General features: G+C 37.1%; 6 protein-coding genes and 1 long non-coding RNA gene across 10 annotated transcripts; 4 read left to right on the top strand and 3 right to left on the bottom strand.

Moving 5' to 3' along the window:
* Nucleotides 1-176: 176 nt before the first annotated feature.
* On the top strand, nucleotides 177-1,328 carry LOC133836699 (protein SCO1 homolog, mitochondrial). Its single transcript, XM_062267291.1, has 2 exons — nucleotides 177-708; nucleotides 773-1,328. The coding sequence occupies exons 1-2, from the start codon at nucleotides 285-287 to the stop codon at nucleotides 1,132-1,134; spliced, it is 786 nt and encodes a 261-aa protein (XP_062123275.1). The 5' UTR covers nucleotides 177-284; the 3' UTR covers nucleotides 1,135-1,328.
* On the top strand, nucleotides 1,191-2,636 carry LOC133836731 (eukaryotic translation initiation factor 3 subunit I). The gene is made up of 3 exons (XM_062267325.1): nucleotides 1,191-1,330; nucleotides 1,513-2,002; nucleotides 2,064-2,636. The coding sequence occupies exons 1-3, from the start codon at nucleotides 1,328-1,330 to the stop codon at nucleotides 2,549-2,551; spliced, it is 981 nt and encodes a 326-aa protein (XP_062123309.1). The 5' UTR covers nucleotides 1,191-1,327; the 3' UTR covers nucleotides 2,552-2,636.
* LOC133836720 (DAZ-associated protein 2) lies at nucleotides 2,445-3,389 on the bottom strand. The gene is made up of 3 exons (XM_062267315.1): nucleotides 3,245-3,389; nucleotides 3,130-3,188; nucleotides 2,445-3,073 (listed from the first exon to the last, which is right to left on the bottom strand). Exons 1-3 carry the CDS (start codon nucleotides 3,261-3,263, stop codon nucleotides 2,702-2,704), a joined length of 450 nt encoding a protein of 149 aa, XP_062123299.1. The 5' UTR covers nucleotides 3,264-3,389; the 3' UTR covers nucleotides 2,445-2,701.
* A 575-nt stretch (nucleotides 3,390-3,964) lies between these two features.
* Nucleotides 3,965-6,413, top strand: LOC133850392 (uncharacterized). Its single transcript, XR_009895625.1, has 2 exons — nucleotides 3,965-4,083; nucleotides 5,710-6,413. It is a non-coding gene; the product is annotated as an uncharacterized LOC133850392 (long non-coding RNA).
* On the bottom strand, nucleotides 5,369-8,400 carry LOC133850391 (uncharacterized). Of its 3 annotated transcripts, none has more exons than XM_062286475.1 (7): nucleotides 8,290-8,400; nucleotides 7,784-7,865; nucleotides 6,345-6,557; nucleotides 6,178-6,289; nucleotides 5,964-6,119; nucleotides 5,740-5,907; nucleotides 5,369-5,661 (listed from the first exon to the last, which is right to left on the bottom strand). In XM_062286475.1, exons 3-7 carry the CDS (start codon nucleotides 6,546-6,548, stop codon nucleotides 5,495-5,497), a joined length of 807 nt encoding a protein of 268 aa, XP_062142459.1. In that variant the 5' UTR covers nucleotides 6,549-6,557; nucleotides 7,784-7,865; nucleotides 8,290-8,400; the 3' UTR covers nucleotides 5,369-5,494. The 3 variants fall into 3 exon arrangements, with proteins under 3 accessions (XP_062142459.1, XP_062142458.1, XP_062142461.1); XM_062286474.1 differs by having other exon boundaries at nucleotides 5,731-5,907; nucleotides 8,290-8,399; XM_062286477.1 differs by having other exon boundaries at nucleotides 5,521-5,661; nucleotides 5,744-5,907; nucleotides 8,290-8,399.
* A 353-nt stretch (nucleotides 8,401-8,753) lies between these two features.
* Nucleotides 8,754-11,116, bottom strand: LOC133848797 (serine/threonine-protein kinase haspin homolog). Its single transcript, XM_062284494.1, has 6 exons — nucleotides 10,903-11,116; nucleotides 10,540-10,841; nucleotides 9,845-10,485; nucleotides 9,588-9,791; nucleotides 9,180-9,475; nucleotides 8,754-9,117 (listed from the first exon to the last, which is right to left on the bottom strand). The coding sequence occupies exons 1-6, from the start codon at nucleotides 10,965-10,967 to the stop codon at nucleotides 8,922-8,924; spliced, it is 1,704 nt and encodes a 567-aa protein (XP_062140478.1). The 5' UTR covers nucleotides 10,968-11,116; the 3' UTR covers nucleotides 8,754-8,921.
* A 1,264-nt stretch (nucleotides 11,117-12,380) lies between these two features.
* LOC133841324 (uncharacterized) lies at nucleotides 12,381-18,768 on the top strand. 2 transcript variants are annotated; one of them, XM_062273724.1, is made up of 8 exons: nucleotides 12,381-12,639; nucleotides 14,315-14,467; nucleotides 14,525-14,723; nucleotides 14,845-15,111; nucleotides 15,179-16,292; nucleotides 16,347-16,445; nucleotides 16,520-16,630; nucleotides 16,692-18,768. In XM_062273724.1, exons 2-8 carry the CDS (start codon nucleotides 14,371-14,373, stop codon nucleotides 18,591-18,593), a joined length of 3,789 nt encoding a protein of 1,262 aa, XP_062129708.1. In that variant the 5' UTR covers nucleotides 12,381-12,639; nucleotides 14,315-14,370; the 3' UTR covers nucleotides 18,594-18,768. The 2 variants fall into 2 exon arrangements, with proteins under 2 accessions (XP_062129708.1, XP_062129717.1); XM_062273733.1 differs by lacking the exon at nucleotides 12,381-12,639 and adding an exon at nucleotides 13,533-13,732.

The following is an 18,768-nucleotide window of genomic DNA, read 5'->3' as shown; positions in this document are numbered from 1 at the left end:
TTTATCATGAGCTATTTATTTGGGCGATGACAGCGCTGATTGCTATTCATAATAAATTATTATTATTATTATTATTACATATTACATATTACTTTGACACCTCTAGCTACTAAAAAAATAGCGAAATTATGTTTTTAGCACTATTGCACTATATATCGATAAGGCAGGGCTGCCAACGTTTACAGCTGATAGTGACATCGACATATCTCCACCTCTATTAGACCGGCGAAATTTGTTCTCCAGCTGCGCAGCGTTTACGTAAAAGTTTTATTAAAAACAAAAACATGTCGCGCGCTCTACAACGTTTGGTGGGCGGCTGTAAACGCTGGACGCAATTGAGCTGTCGCACCCAACTCCAAACGCTACAACAACAACGGTACTTATCAGCCGGAGCAAAAGATCCCACGAAAGGTAAAGGTCCCATATCATGGAAAAGTTTGGCTGTGATTGGTGCGATAGGCGCTGGAGGATTGGGCTTTATGCTGTATGTTAAGAGCGAAAAGGATGAGGCACTGCTCAAAGAACGTAAGCGGCAATTGGGCAAAGCAGCAATTGGCGGACGTTGGGAATTAATTGATGCCGATGGTCAGAAGCGCAAATCGGAAGATTTTCTAGGCAAGTGGCTTTTAATCTATTTTGGGTTTACTCACTGCCCTGACATCTGTCCCGACGAACTGGAAAAGATGGCATTGGTTGTCAATGAAATTGGTACGTATGGCAAACAATAAATTCCCAATGTAATTACTATTGAATGACTATTATTTGATTACAGAGCAATCACCACAAACACCACAAGTTCAGCCTATATTCATAACCGTTGATCCGGAGCGCGACTCTAAAGAGGTGGTGGGCAAGTACGTTAAGGAATTTTCGCCTAAACTGCTTGGGTTAACAGGCACCGTGGATCAAATTCGCAATGTCTGCAAAGCTTTTAGAGTTTACTTTAGCGCCGGACCCCGCGATGAGGACAATGATTATATTGTAGACCACACGATCATCATGTACCTGGTAAATCCAGATGGCGAATTTGTAGACTATTATGGACAAAATCGGGACAAGGATCAGTGTGTGGCTTCGATTTTGGTGAACATCGCCAAGTGGAATTCTTTAAACAAGAAGGGCTGGTTTAGTTAAGCGCTGGCGTTGCCAGACTGTTTTTTGTTAAAATATTCTATTTTGTATCGAGTTAGCAGCGCAGCACACAAACACACAATATAACAACCCTGTATTTAGCTTGTAATTCGCTCGCTCTTTTTGACGTTTGTGCTGCGTGGATATTGCAGAAATTGTTTTGTTTTCTTGCAATAAATCTTAAATAAATTACAAAATGGTGTGTGCATAATTTATAAACACGTTGCGTTTGACATTTTAACATATGCTGACATGAATGCAACAATAGTGCGAAATTTTTGTGCTTCAGTCGGCAAACATAACCTTAAAAAAGGCGGTGCTTCGTGCTGAAATTTTATTTGCAAATAAATATTGTGTTAACATACGTTTTTATTTTTGTAGCGTCCGTTGATGCTGCAAGGCCACGAGCGTTCCATAACGCAAATTAAATACAATCGCGAGGGTGATCTGCTATTCTCCAGCTCCAAGGATCAGAAACCAAATGTTTGGTACTCCCTTAACGGCGAACGTCTGGGGACCTATGATGGACATCAGGGCGCTGTCTGGTGCCTGGATGTGGATTGGGAGAGTCGCAAGCTTATCACTGGTGCCGGTGATATGACCACCAAGATCTGGGATGTGGAGTATGGCTCAGTGATTGCTTCGATTGCGGCCAAATCTTCGGTGCGCACAAGCAACTTTAGTTTCTCGGGAAATCAGGCGGCTTATTCCACTGACAAGGCAATGGGACAGAACTGTGAGCTGTTCATAATTGATGTGCGCAATGCCGATTCAACATTGTCGGAACAGGCGCCTACACTGCGCATTCCTATGGTGGAGTCCAAGATCACATCGATGTTGTGGGGACCTTTAGATGAGACCATCATAACAGGCTAGACAAGAGTTAATATCATTTAACATATCAATATTAATCTTAATCTTATTAACTACAGGTCATGACAATGGCAACATTGCCATCTGGGACATACGCAAGGGACAGAAGGTCGTGGATTCGGGCACCGATCATACCGCTGGCATCAATGATATGCAGCTGAGCAAGGATGGCACCATGTTTGTCACCGCTTGCAAGGACACCACAGCCAAACTCTTCGATTCCGAATCGTTGATGTGTCTGAAGACGTACAAAACTGAGCGACCTGTTAATTCGGCTGCCATTAGTCCCATCTTGGATCATGTGGTGTTGGGTGGTGGTCAAGATGCTATGGAGGTGACCACAACGTCCACAAAGGCAGGGAAATTCGATTCACGATTCTTCCATTTGATCTACGAAGAGGAATTCGCCCGTCTTAAGGGTCACTTTGGTCCCATCAACAGTTTGGCTTTCCATCCGGATGGCAAGAGCTATGCATCAGGCGGTGAAGACGGTTTTGTGCGTGTCCAGACATTTGATAGTACATACTTTGAGAACATTTTCGAGTAGTAGTCTAAGTTCCTGAGTGTTCCAAGTAGTTTTTTAGCGTCTAGCAACAACATGTTCTTTCAAATATACGCGAGAACAAGACGAATTATCGTTTATTAATTTAAGAGATTAACATATACATAAAGCTTAATGAGGTATATATTCGATTATCTAGAAGAAAGAACGCTTCTTCTGCTGCACCACAACCTGTTGTCCCTGCATTGCAGCCAACTGAGCTGGAGTTGGCAAGCAACCAGGAGGCGGCGGCGGGACAACAACAGCTCCTGCTGCTGTAGTGCGCAGCTCTGCACGTGAATCCACTTGCAACACTCGTGGTGCACCTGTTGATGTGCTGGGTCCATAACCATAACCGAGACCAGGATGATGCATCATTTGTGGCAATTGTTGATGATGCATCATTCCATAATATTGATTGCTGTGCATTTGTGGTGGATGGTGGTAAAATTGGGGTGCTTGAGCCGGCGGCTGTGCGTAATTCATTGGTTGCTGTTGACTTTGTTCATATGTTGGTGGTGGTGCTCTCTGCGTAAGAAACAAGTTGTAGTAATGTTAGTTGACTTTAATTTCATCATACCAACCATAGAGTTTGTGTCATACTGAAAATCATAATGCGGCGCACTTGGCTGAGACGTTTTTTCTATGGAAAGAAGTCGTTTTGAATTAGTTGTAGTTGGAAATAATCTTATTCTTTACCTCCATTGGGCTGAGACATTTTTCTTTGTTTATTTTTTATCACTTCACAAATTATGGTTTATTTGTTAGAGATCTAGAAATATCGATAAGGTATCGATATTTCTAACGATGATTTCATACAGCTGTTAAATTTGGTATATTCAAAAATCAACAGTCTGGTTTTTGCATTTATGTTGTCCTTTCTGATTATTAAAAATACCTTTTTTTTATTTAGGAAGGGTGAAATCACAATGAATTTTATTTGCATTTGAATGATGCTAAAACAAAGAACCTGAAAAAGGAATTTTTGTAATTTGCGGTATTGTTACACCAAAAAGTTAATTGAAATCGATTACTCGATAGTCTTTTCGATTGAGTTTTGCATTGATTTCGCGCTTGCTTTTTGGTTGGACCGCGTTAAAGAATTTGAAAAAAAATTAATTTAATGTATGTATAATAAAAGTATTAATTTTTTTTTTTTTGTATTCGTGCAATAGTTTTCATACTAAGGCAGTGAATAGCCGGCCTACTACTTCAGTTCTAATCAATGGTTGTATATTTTTCACGCAAATCTTGGTGAGCCCTCTTTCAATTGGGTCCTCATTTTAGGTGAAAGATACAATTATAAATTGTATGTATTTTATTAATTGTTAAAATATTACGGCTCAGCTATTAATGCACCCAATGGACTTGTAATTGAGTTAGTATGTCGGAGTGTGTATGGGAATGCATCTGTTAAGGCAATGGTAGACGGAGTCCAATTAGAACTGCCAGAACTGCCAATTAAAAGAGTCTGTGGATGTGTACACATTGGACGTTCTAGCATTGAATATTTTTGTAAGGACTTGCTTGTTGATCAGGTGAGTAAATGTTTTGAACAAAATACTTATTTATGCAAATTATAGTAAATAAGAAAATCATCAACTGATCTTCTGATTATATTGATTGAAAAATGTGAACATTTTATTTGTATTAAATTATTTATTTCAATTGTTCGCTTTCGAAGTAATAAAAAATTAGAGTTACGTGTAGATTTGTTGGTATATCTAAACCTAAATAAATACATATGTATATACAGATAATAAGAGTGTTTACTTTAAATAGTCTTCATTCATTTCTTGTGCACTTTGTTGGTTCAGAATTTTAAAAACAAAATATCTGAATATATATATTTTGTTTTTGTTTTTTCGTTTTTGGAAATTATCATATTATTTATAGGTATAAGTAATACATAAATGTAAGTTACAATGGTTTTTGGAACAGCCCTAGTTGAAATAATTAATTACTTAAAAATATGTGTGGGTAGAAGCATTAATTTAAGTACTTAATTAATTTAATCTGTCGAAAATATTTATATTTATACCTAAGATGTAAGGTTCACAACATAAAGTTTGGGTATAAAATTAATCGAAATATAAATGCCAAAAGATGGACAAAATTTCATAAATTTTCTTTGGTTATTTTTATATATTTATAGTATTTAGTGTAAATTCTGCTTAGCTATTTACATTTTGAATTTTGTCGCAAATTCCTTTCTGTCAGCTGAGCAGAGAAACAGAATAGAAAGAATTATGATTGGTTTGTTTGTTTGATTATTTTGAATAGGCATTAATTATGTTTATGTATAATTTAAGCATTAATTGTGGGTAAGTCTGAATTCAGTTTATAATCACTTACATATGCAATATGCTTTTATTATTATTTTTAAATTTAGTTGCAGTTAAGAAAGTTCTTAGGTAGCCTCTATAGATAAGGTTCTTAGACTAGATGTTGTAACTGTTCTTTTATATAATATGGGTATAAAAGCAGTAAGACAAATGTATACACATGTTTATGTACATTAGTTAAGTGTAAATTTCTCTATAATCATTCTCATATATATTTTTTGCTTGCTTGGATAATATAGTAAATATATTATTATATGTTCATATGTATTTTGAATAAATGTCAGTTGTCATTTGATTTTTTTTTTTAGTAAATACATTGCAAGTATTATTCATATTTTTGTAATATATAATAATAGTTATAAGTAATTCTCATATTATGTAAAAAAGAGTTAAAAAGATATTTAAAAAAATTTTTATGTTCTTATGTAGATTACATACGTTGTGTTTATGTATGTATATATCTTACAACTATTGGAAATTTGGTATCGATTGTTTAAACTGTAACATCTATTAATGATTTTGAAAAAATAGCATCTTTAAGTATCTAAATGTTGTTTAAAATAGCATCTTTAAGTGTTTAAGAGTAAATTACCTAAAATAAGTATTATATGCGTGTTATGTTGATTGCATCTGTTATTGATTCCCTTCTTAGAAGTTGTTTTGTATCATTCTCAATTTCAATTGGCGATATTCCCGCACTATGCTCATTCAAATATGGTGCGTCCTCCTCCACAATCTTCTCCAACAATATATCACCGGAATTGTTTATGCCTGTCAAATCAAAATGAGGAGATACAAAAAAATATTATTCTTTTTCAGCGTTCTGCAACTCGCGCTTACCATTACGACCTACTATCTGTCCATTCGATATATTATTTTCCGTCGAACCACAATGCACGACAGCCACATCCGTGGGCGATGGCGGACCATTTCTGCCGTTTTTTTGCAATGCAACCGCTTTGCGGGCATGTCGAGTGGTCAACACACCAGTTTCCACATCCCGCTCCAAGCGATGACCTGCAAGAAACCAAAACAATAAGCATTTTACTGATAATCTAAAGAAATATATGAACCTGATCGTGATCTGGTCAGCTGACGTTGCACATAATCCTCAAGATCTTCTTCCTCCTTGCGGCTAATTAAGCAGTTAAGAACTAGTAGAAATAGACCCAAGCCGAATGAAAAGAGTCCAGTACAAGTGACTTCATTCCACCAAGCCGAGCTGGAACCTAATTAAAATGTGCATTACTATGAAAATTCAATCCTTTAATAGGATCATTGGCTTACTGAACACGTTCCAGGACATGGTCTCATCCGGTATAATGCCAGCGCCACAGAGGAAAACGCCAAACACAATGAACACGATACCAATATGCAACATACCAATGCTTGTCACCACCTGGAATTGGATTAAATATTACATGTTACTCCATGCAGGGATTTTCGATACAAACCTGACTATCTATGCCTGGTCCCGGCTTGACGGCATGGTGTGGGTGGTGATATTTACGTCTCACCGATCCGCTGGGCGAATGAAAAGTTTCACCGCTCTCGCTGCTCTGAGTGCTGTAGCGTCTCTCTCTAGCTCTTTTCTGTTCATCACGACGCTTTCGCTGGCGCTTAATCGCCATAGCGGAGTGTATGCCAACCGAATGCATTTTTTATATCTTAAATATATAAATATATATTATTATCATATATTATCATACATCAAGGGATTGTATTTTTGCTTTAATTAATTAATTTAATTGTCATTCCAAAATTGCATCAATTGACATAGAATATTTATGAATACCAAAGTATATGTTACTAGGTATAAAATGAAAAAATATATATGTATGTATATCAATTTGATAAATACGAAGAAATATGTTTTTTTAATATGTTTCCTTTACGTGATAAACAACTCCTATTTGTCATGCCTGTTTCTATTTTATTCTCCAAAATAGCCCCATCCCACCATCTGTTTCACTCTCCACTTAGCAATTCTCGTTACTCATTTTCAGAATTCCAAATCGCTTTCACAACGATCAGTCAGTTACAAAATGGCCAACAATTGTGGGTACTGTTATGTGGAGAGGGGGTAGCCATTTAAAAATGCCGCCTTACGTCATAAGCATGCAACCCATGGGCAAATGATTCACTTTTAGAGTATTGTGAGTTAATTGCCAATCAGTCACTTGGCACAAACAGTTTTATTGCTGCGTTAACCCATCTCACATATGCTTTGTTCCATTTTAGTTGTTGGCCACTGTACACAAACGCACACGCACGCATACAGACGAGCGTACGCACACAACATATATACATACTAACAAGAATACGAATGCCGAGAGATGGGGAGTCGCCGCCTAATGAAGAAAATTGCATTTTTCGGGCAACACCTCTACATACACATGTACACTTGCATGCGAGTTTGTGTGTATGTATACTCATTTGCCGTATGCTCATCATGCCAATATTTCAACAGGTAACTAAATTTGAATCAACAGAATCGTGTTATGGCCATACTTTAGCTTTTATTTGCGTGTGTTTGTGAGTAACTAAATGAGTTACTTACGTACTACGCTATGCATATGCACGAGCACATGTTTACATACCTTAACTGCATATATGCACAAGTGTGTGTGTACGTGAATAAGTATGTAAGTAAAGGTATGATACCTTTTTAAGCAGACCTGTATTGCCTCTATAAGTATGCTACACATGTGTGTGCAAAGCAATGACTTTTTGATGAAGTGGATGACTTCAGCAACCCCCAAATCTTATGTACACACTGGCTGACCTGCAAATGCTGCTGCTTTGATGTACAACAAACAAATGCAAATTGCACACACATACATATGAGAGCGTATGTACAAGAATGTACAATAATACTTTCGTTGCTACTCACCTTTTATGGCGTACTAAGTAGCGGTTTAATTTTGCATATTTACAGGATATTGCGTTCACTAATAATTAATGAAGTTACGCCGCTGTTGTAATTAAAGAACGTCGTTAGTAATCGGCATTAATATGCACACAAACACACGCATACGCAAATATATATACGATGTACACTTATACATGTGTACATACGTGCATACATCAGCATATGCAGGATAATTAACTTATTTAATTTGCTTTGACAATGGTCGCATTATAAATATGATTCAGTATCGATTTTTATAAATATTCCTTTCTTTTTGCTTTTACAGCATTTTCATTTATTTGGGGTTTTTCTTTTTTATTTGCACAAACAAATTTTGCATTCTCCGTTTAAAGCCGAGCAAAATATTGTAAAATCATAAAGAGAGATTTACATTAACGTAAAAGCGGACATTTTATTGTTGGAACACATTGCGGTATTTATACGACATTGTTGCAATTAAATTTAAGATTTTTAATTTCATTATTTACACTGGGAGAGCAAATCAGCCTGTAGGAGAAATGCAGCAATACTTTAATTTTATATTTTCGACAAGCACCACCGTCAGTTGTTGTAAATTTGTGTCATGAACAGAAACTAAAATTCCATTCTTTGCACTCGCGTGAGCAAGGAAGAAAGCTCGCCACAAAGCTTTTGAGCGAGCGCTGAGAGCTTTCGATAGCAGGTTACGAAGGAATCTTAAGAGCTTTTTACCGTTTCATATCAAATCAGTAAATTATCGTGAACTAGAAATATGCACAAAGCGCAGAAAGTTATTTTGACTGTTATTTTAAACAACGATTGCGATTATTAAGGTACGAGAAAATTCCTTATTCCTTTATATTGACGAAGATATATTTATTAATGAATTCATTCAATACTTTGTTTATGTAACTCATTGAAACAAGCAAAAACCAAAAAAAGATTGAATAACTCTTATCTTTTAATACAAATTATAATTATTACAGTCGCTAGGTTTAAAGCAGTAAATTATCGTCTTGTTGAACTAGAAAATATAATACTTTAATGCTTAGCAAAAATTAGTAAATTCATTATAACAAATATATAAGTATTGTCAATTGAAACTAATAATTCATTATAACAAATATATATGTAGGTAAATCTAATTGAAGCTGTTGGCGCATTCGGAAGCACTGCTGAAGCGCAGCACAGCTTTGTGAAAGGCCTTAAGTTTGGTCAAATTTGTTCGGTGTATTTGTGATTTTGGATTCTTATACTTGACGCCATCAATTAGCTTAGCGGCCACATATGATAGCCACATTACATTTGTCTTGGGCGCATATGCTGACCAATCGTTGCTGCAAGAAAATACAGTTATATTTCATCGTGGTTTAGCTATAATTAATAGTAGTCGACTCACTTTAATTCATCCCGCATCATGCGGTAAATGTCGTATTGATAATCTCCTGAAGCTGTGAATAGCTCCTCGTCGGTGGACAGATCATTGTAGTGACAGCAATCGCCGACAGTTACTCGCGACAAAGTGTAATCGATGATAGTTATGCGTATTCCTTTGGTGGGCAGAGATAAATCCTTGCCATTTAGTTTGTAATCAATGTGCTTCTTGTCCGTTTCCTCAATCAACATGTTGCCCCAGTGCAAATCGCGATGCTCGAATTGAAATGCCTCTTCGCCAACAGCAAGTGTGAAGATGACCTATAATACAAAGTATAGATAAACTTAGACATGTTTTTAAGGCTGCAACACATAAAATATTGTATCTGTATTTCAACCTAAGCAATTATTTTACTTATGTCTTAGTATTTACCTGTTGCAGTGCATAGTAAGATTGCTCGGCATTCAAAAATGTAAATTCAGACATATCACTGCCAGCAAAATTCAGTTCCAAAACTATGAACAGCTGATTGTTGCCAAACATTTCGGGATGATCATTCTCCGACTCTTTCTTGGTATCATACTCTTCCCAGAGTTTTAGCAAATGCTCCGGATATTTTCCCTTGACCAAAGCCACCTATAGAATTGACTACGTTAGTAAACATTACAAGCTTAAATTGCCAAACTTACATTGTAAATATTTACGTATCCAGTGGTTGAATTGTTGGCATTAATGCGCAGATTGCTCATTTCCTTTGATATGATAATTTCAGGCAATATTTGTTCGTATGTCTTCTGCACTTCACCGTTGACCAGTTCAGTGCCTTCAATGGGTATCACCTTAAGGACGACAGCAGTTGAGGGATTGCTCTTTGGCATATATTTAAAGACCTCGCCATAGACGCCCTCGCCAATCTTGCAAGTGTCCAGCATCTTGACAGCCGCATAGGCGGCATCAAAACGTATCGGTCTTCGCTGTTCACAGTATCTGAGCACTTCCTTCTCATGGCTGATTACTAGATTGATGCTCTCATTCAAGTAAGTGGATTTTCTGCCAGATATGCGAGTAATTTCTGCAGTAGTACGTTTCCTGGGCGAGGACACTTTTACAGTTGGAGCAACGACATCTGTTTGGAAAGTGCGACGCCAGGTGTGCAAGGACTTGCGCCATTTGCCGGGCTGCAGGACAAGCGAAGAATGGCTGCGTTTGGCAATTGCTTCTTCTTGTGGAGCTATATTCTGGATAGGATCATCGACAATCTGAATGTCACTGTTCTCCAAGGAACTTATTTCGAAGCAAACGTGTTTGATAGCTCGCCCTTCTGCTTTGCCTGTCAAAGACAATTGTGATTAAACTTTTTTAACTTCCATTATCAGCAACTCACCATTATTGGACAATTTTGGAACTAGCTGTGTTTGTAAACTATCGAGTTTCATGCTCGTTATGGGCGAGAGTGCGCAATGGAAAAGATTGGTGCTCACACGCTTAACGCATGGCGTCGATATTGAATTGCCATTTTTCCTCTTTAAATTCAAGAAGCGATCGCTGCCCACATCTAAGAAATTCGGATTGTGCAATGAAGACTCGCTTACGTGTAATAAGTCAGGATTGCTATTCTCCACGCTCGAGTCAATATTGAACGAAGCGCGCACTTGCTTTTTGATTATGTTTAATTCACGCAGCTCCCTGCAAATTGCGAGAATCTTAATTCATTGCGCGCTTTTGATGTTTTTAATTTTTCACTTACGGCCTGCGATCCAGCAGCTTGTCAAAGGAATCCTTCCAGGCGTCATCAGGTAAAGTATCGTCCATTTTAATGTTAATATTTTATTTTGTAATTCACATAAGAAATATATAGGATTATTCGGAGTTATTACGAATGTTTTGCGTCACATTGATATTGTTTTGTTTACAAAACAATTTCAGTTCTATTTGAATTATCGCTCCCAGTGCAACACGGCGTCAGCTTGCAATGTTAACATTCCAACAAGCCGCTGTTAACGCAAAAATGCTCAGTTACGCAATATTGTGCTCTTCTGTTATCAAACTCCTGTTGTGTATAGAATACTCCATTAGCTTCAAAAAGAATGTATAGTGCGAACTGTTAATAACAGAACAGGGTTGCCATTTAATACATTTACGTTTGAGTCGTTGTACAATATTCGCAGCGTTGACTGTAACCCCTTTACATGGTCACACTTTTACTTTTTAAATTTAAAGTGAGTGACTTTCATTATTTTTTTATGTTTAGACTTTCGACTAGAGACAACGAAAACCGGTATTTTATTCACAACTCAAAAAAATATACTATACATAATGCCCATAAATTTAACGTTATTACTATCTGTTGTATTTAGACTACATTATTATACATGTCTTTCAAGGTATCGTGATATAAATGTTCCGAAACAGCTCAATTTTGGTGAGGGTGGGTATACAAAACAGATTTCACGTTATGTTGATCAAAAATTTGAACTCAGTTGTGTATGACTCGTTTGACTTTCCGCATACCTTTCCTAATTATTATTTTTTATTTTTTTTTTTGAATTGCAATTCACGAATTCCAAGTATTCTATTTCAATGGAAAAGAGAGGCTCGAAAATAGTTTCTTAGGAGGTTAAATTTTGTATTTATAAATACGGTTTTAAATTATGTATGCTCATAGTTTATTTTTGTTAAACGTTCAAAGTATTTCTAACAAAGACATATTGTTTTATTATTATAATCATATACATAACAATAAAAGTTTAAAAATGCAATCATTTTTTGCATTTTCTCTCAATTAATGTGCTGAGCATGCAAATAAATTTGAATACATTAATACTCTTTTGAAGTCCATAAAAATTTTAAAGCAAAATGAGACGATATATACAGGTTTTCTGCAGGTTTTTTTTTTATGGAATTTTATGACAGGCAATCGTATTCAACAATTTAAAACAACAATATTTTTTATCAATGAAATAAAGAAACATTATGCAAAAGCGCGATTGTTTATCCGGTAAATAGGTAGAGTATTAAAAATGCGACACTAGTAACATTGTTTTGTTTTGTATTTTGAACTTTTTATTTTACTCTTTGGGTGTTTCATTTTTAAGAGCAGTGTTAGTCTCTTTGACGCCGTTGTAGTCAAATATTGTTTTGAAAAATGAAGAGTGTCCGGTCCCTGAAATTTAAATTTTTACCGCATCGACCGAGTGATCATTATATCGAGTTTTAGTCAATCATTAAGCTTCGTTCGGAACGCATCGAGCCACATGTGCTTTATAAAAAACAATACAAAATAAAAATAAGACAAAAAATTAAACTGTTTTTGTGTGCAGTGTCTAGTATTATTTCGACTACGTTGTTTTTGAATAATAAAAAGTGTAATAAAAACAAAGTTAACTGCCTTACAAAATTAGCATATACATATTGTATATTTGTGAGTTGTGCGAGAAAAAGTTTTCAATCTCTTCGCGGCAAAACAGCTACGCAATTTCTATAAGTAAACAACGAAGACAAGTCAACATATTTAGAAATTAATAAATAAATTATAATACAAAACATAGATATAGTTTTACAAAAACATCCCGTGACACCTTTTTTATTAAGTATATATATCTGATGGAATATAAATATACAAGAAGACAAAACGCTTCATTTTCAGCCAAGCATTATTATTTTAAGAACTCAACTGTGGGCGTTTAGTCGCTATCAACCGAAACGGAGGCAAAAACTATGAAATTTATTTGCGTTTCTTAGTGGTGCATTCATTTCAAAGTCATTTGTAGCATATTAATTTAACAATCGATCTTTCAGAATATTAATTAAATATGATTGATCGAGAGCGGAATTATAGATGTTATGTTTTTATTTTTAAAATTCAAAAGTAATTTAGGCTTTGTTTTCAATGCATCAATGAATTAAAACAAAAGAAAAACGGTTAAATTTACTATTGCTTATTGCACTTGCATTACATAAAAATGAAAGCATGATGTTTTAATAATATAATAAAATCTAATTAGTCAGCTTCATTTAAACTAAATATTATTTGGTAAGCTGGCAACGCTGCTTGGATCCTTCAATTGAGCGTGGCTTTAGTGACTAAGCTGGCAACGTCTTAACGGCTGTTTGGCACTGTTTACATATGTTCTTTCATATACACCTTGTGGTTTCTTGGATACAGGGTATGCCAATATTATAATTTCATGCATATGTAGCTCTCTATAAGTAACTTGAGCAAGAAAGTCATAAAATACTGACTCCGTAATAGAAACAACAACTGTTTTCAGTTCACCATTGGATAGAGCACTATTCGTATAGGTCACACCTAATCAAAAGCTTGAAAAGTGTAAGAAAAACAACAACAATATTTTCTAAACAAACTATAGCAATTAGAAAAACCCATTTTAAATATAAAATACAAATTAAAAAAACTGAACTGAAACTTGGAATGACTTACGTTTCACCAGACACGTGCGACTATTGACGAACCTCCTTGAAAAGTTCATACCACGATCGGAATCGAAGAATAATTTTTATTTGGTGAAGCGTGAAGAATTGCAAACATGCGGCAAAATTCTAGGCATACAAACACGGTATTGTATAATTAAATAAATAAATGCATATATGAACTGGGTAAATAAAAAAAAAGTCGTATAAGTATACATTTATGTTTTTAAAAATAAATAAGATGAATAAACAAATGCATAAAATGTGAACATCCATACATACCTATGGAAATACATATGACTACATACATATGTACATATATAGCAAGTATGAAAACAAGAATGAAAGAATTGCTTTCTAAGCGTCTGTCGGTTCCACGTGCTGTAATTTTTGTTTTTTTTTTAGCCGGTGGACGCTGCGCAATGCTATTTTTGCTTGGCTCTGCACAAAAAGGCATAATTCTAGCTAGATATGTAAACACTGTACGTCAGTCGCATCTGCTCTTACAATTTGAGCTTTGCATGTCGCAATTGCAATGGCTTTTAGGTGTAAGGGCAAAGCGAGACGAAAGATCTGCTTGGGTATTTCCACAGAAGTTGCCAGATCGCTGCAAATTCAAACACAACTTTGATCCTATAGGAATTTGAATTTCTTACCATATTTGTAATTTTAAAATATTTTTTAATGTATTTCAATTGCTAACAATTTTATTGTAATTTTAATTACAGTTCATGGACATTACTTATGAAATGTGAATTTTAATTTGAAGACATCGTAATTTAAAATGTTTAATCCAAAGTCGGCGGTATTGCTGCACTTTTTTCTTATTGGCTTTCATTTGACGGAAAGTGCAGCATCTTTTCAATGTTTAAAAACAAGTGGTAATTTTATTTTATCAAAACATAGTTGAAAAACTTATTATTAATGTCGTTTTTTAGATGCTCCCTACGAAACTCATGAGAGACAATTGGGCATCGGACTGCAGGTTACAAATAGACCGACTCATCAGTTGATGACAAGGATCTTTGATATATTTCTGAGGGAGGTGCTTCACTACAATCCAGTACGAATTGTGCCCATACATTTGGAGAACGCAACGAATCCCGATAATCAGTGGTATATTCTAAATTATGTGAGGTAATTGTTGTAATTTAAGAATGAAATTTATGTAATTTAAGAAATTCAAAGTTCCTTAGTTCCAAATAAATATTTTGCTTTTTTTTAGTACTTTTCATATTAAAGTTTAATTTATTTTTAGGTTCGTCTATGAATTGCGAAATATGACTATGATCAACTTGGAAGCTTGGGTGCCTTATAATTATGAACGTTTGCCAGACATGATTCAAAGCGCAGGTCCTTCTATAACGCCTGGTCGATATGGTTGGTTTGTGCCAAGTGCTCAAGCTCCCGATACTTCATCCAATTATTATACTATGCACCACAAGATCTTTGAATACATGAATAATACTTATTACAATCTCTACACAATGGATGATAATATTACAAATCTTCTCAAGCAAAGAACGTAAGCCTAAACTTGATCTATACTATATTTTTTGTATTGTGTAAAAATTTTTATTTTATATTTATAGCGTCGAGGAATTTAGGAACCCGATTTGTGATCACCAGAAATGTGCTATGCTGATTGCCGAGTTTCGAAATGATTCGTTTTTCATAGAGAGCACTTTAAGTAAAACCTATATAAATGTCGTTTGGTTGGGAAAACAATTTAAGCAGACAATTGAAGAACTTGCCGACATTTATGCGAAGCATTATCCGCATGGAGAAAAGAGATTTATCGTTCTCCATTGGACACCGTCAATGGTAATTGATGCTGACATTAAGTTTACCCAAATTATATTACCACGATGCGAGGAATCCATAGATCTACAAAAGACGCACTGCAAATATGAATTAACGCCAATATTGAAATATTATGGCAAGGACTTGAGCGACGAAAGTCGTCTAATCTATGCACTGCACTCCTTCTATATGACTGATGCACATTTAACGTACTTCCAAAAGGAACTTGGAATGCGACGGCATCGAAGCGAAGATCTTGAGGACATTTATAATGAAATCGCTTGCAATTGGATGCGTGCAAATGAGCAGACTTACAATAATTGGATTAAGCCAGAAGAGAAGCAAATTCTTGCGATTGGTGGCATATTCCCCATTAATGTTACAGATCGAGGCCATTCGAATATCGAGGATGCCGCCCATCGAGCCATCGAGGCAGTCAATAGAAATGCCACAATTTTGCCAGGCTATAAATTGGTGCTAAAGACCAATGATGGTCACTGCAAATCCGATTTGGTTATGCGAGCACTAATCCATTACTATAAAAACGATAATGTTCTGGGCGTGTTGGGACCAGCATGCAGTGAAACTGTCGAGCCCATTGCTGGCATATCCAAGCACATGAATATGATGGTCATGTCTTATTCGGCTGACGGGGCATCATTTGTGGATCGCAAAGCGTATCCGTATTTCTTTCGAACAATTGGTTCAAACACAGAGTATGTGGATGCGCATATGGAAATAATGCAGCGATTGGGCTGGAATCGTGTTTCAACATTGACCGAAGATGGCCTGCAGTATGCGGATTACATGTCTCACATGGAAAGCAAACTCAAACAGAACAACTTCACCTTGGCCTTCAATCGCAAGTTTCAACCGAATGTTTCAGCCGAAGATATGAATGAGGTGCGTTATCAAACTTTATACATTTATGTATATTATAATAATGTTATATTTCAGCATTTAAGTCGCCTCAAGGAAGCACATTCTCGGATTATCATAGCGGAGCTGCACAATGGTAATGCTGCCATGGCCATCTGTGAAGCCATTCACTTGGATGTAAGTTATGCTTATTCATCTATCATATAGATATACCAATTTGTATAATGATTGATCTCCAACTTAACTCACAGATGACGCAAGCCATGGAGTACATTTGGTTTCTGCCTGCCTGGATATCAAAGGACTTTCGAGTGTGGCAATCCAAAGTGCATCATCGCTGCACAGCCGAGCAACTAAGCAATGTGAGTAGTTTTGTGTTATCTTTTTAGTGTTTATCCATTAACTTTTGTTGCCACTTCGCAGGCGATGGAGGGACATTTTAGCATTAGACATACGCCATATGGAGAACCCGATGCATTGATGCAGGAGAATATTACCATCAAGAGTTGGCAAGAAACTTATGCGCGCAATTTCGATAAGAATGCCAATTATGTGGGATTTGCCTATGATGCTGTCTGGGCTTATGCCATTGCTGCCCATAAATTAATAGAGCAGGACGCATTTGCGATCAATGATTTAAGATCTCTCAAGACAATCAATCAACTGACTAAATTCATGTGGCAAACGGACTTCAATGGATTGTCCGGCAGGGTGACATTCGGTCACGGCGAATTTGGAGGATCACGAATCAGCGATCTGGAGATTTTACAATGGCGTAATGGCAGCTATACGAAAATAGGCAGCTTCACGCCCAAGTTGGATGGCATTGGAGACGAACTGCACAGCGATGGTGGGTGTTTGTATTTCAATGCAAACAAAGCATTCAATGGCAAAATCCCCGAGGATGGCAGATACGATTGCCGCTTCTCGGGTGTGGCGAGAGCGTTGCGCATCGATTGCGATCTTGCCAATATGATTGTTAGCATTACCATCTGTTTGTTGGTCATTTTTGTGATGTCCATGATCTCATTTTACTTTTGGAAGCAACGTTACGATCGCAAGGTCCGACACTCGGCTCAGATTATGAAAATGTTTGGCATCGATCTGATAACGCCATCGCGCAATAAACTAAATACACTGGACAAGTGGGAAATTCCCAAGGAGAATGTGGTGATCAATCGACGATTGGGCGAAGGTGCTTTTGGCACAGTTTATGGCGGTGAGGCGCAATTGGGCTCCGGCAATTGGACTGCAGTGGCCGTGAAGACGCTGAAGTGCGGTGCGTCGACCGAAGATCGCTTGGACTTTTTGGCCGAGGCGGAGGCAATGAAGAAATTCAATAACAGGAATATTATAAAACTGCTTGGGGTCTGTCTGCAAAATGAGCCGATTTATACCATCATGCAGTTTATGTTGTACGGCGATTTAAAGACCTATTTGCTGGCCAGACGCAGCATGGTCAATGAAAAGATAACGGATGAATCGGACATTTCCCCCAAGCGGCTGACAATGTATGCGATGGATGTGGCTCGAGGACTCGCCTATTTGGCGGAACAAAAATACGTGCATCGAGATATTGCCTGCAGGAATTGTTTGGTCAACTCGCAGCGTGTCATAAAGATTGGTGACTTTGGTATGGCGCGACCTACTTTTGAGAGTGATTACTATTGCTACAATCGCAAGGGGGTAAGGAAACTCTTTCCGGTTCGTTGGATGCCACCAGAGACGCTATCGCTGGGTATTTTTACATCTGCCTCCGATATCTGGTCCTTTGGTGTGGTGCTCTATGAGGTGATAACTTTCGGGGCGGTTCCGTATGCGGACCTCACTAACAATCAAGTGCTCGACCATGTGAGGAACGGCAATTCGTTGCGAATTCCCAGTGGCGCAAAGCCGCCTTTGGAGGGTCTGTTGAAGGCGTGCTGGAGTCAGGAGGCGAGCAAACGTCCCACGGCTTTGGATATCATTGATTACATAGTCAACTATCCGAGAATGTTGACGCCCTGCCTCGATTGCCCGGGAACGGCATTGCAAATGCTCGAAACGGATAGCGATGAAATGGACCTGCTGCCGCCAGGACGTCAATCGTCGCCTCTCACTCAGGAATCCATGCTGGACAGTCTGCCAGAGATCAATAGTTCGCACAATTTACGCCAATTCAATTTTCCCAGCTGCGAGAAGCTCAACGCTGTCAAAGTCAAAGAGGAGGCGGTGAAGGCGACCCCCGACACGCCTCTTGATAGCGCCGATTCCTTTTCGCCCATCACACCCGATGGCTATAGCATTATGTCACCGCTGCTAACGTATAAGCAACCAAATCCATGAGCCTAGCTATCACTTTGCTTTGATACTTAGTGTTTACTCTATTTTTTTTATCCTATGCCTTGGTATGCTTTTTGGAATACAGGCTAAACGTTTATCCATACTTTAAGTTTTACGCCACTTATATGCAATCTACACTACAATAGACTAGACATATGTATGTATATATTTTAGATTA

Source organism: Drosophila sulfurigaster, chromosome 2L (assembly GCF_023558435.1).
Source record: "Drosophila sulfurigaster albostrigata strain 15112-1811.04 chromosome 2L, ASM2355843v2, whole genome shotgun sequence".
NCBI lineage: Eukaryota > Metazoa > Arthropoda > Insecta > Diptera > Drosophilidae > Drosophila > Drosophila sulfurigaster.
This window is presented reverse-complemented; position numbering and strand designations above follow the sequence as displayed.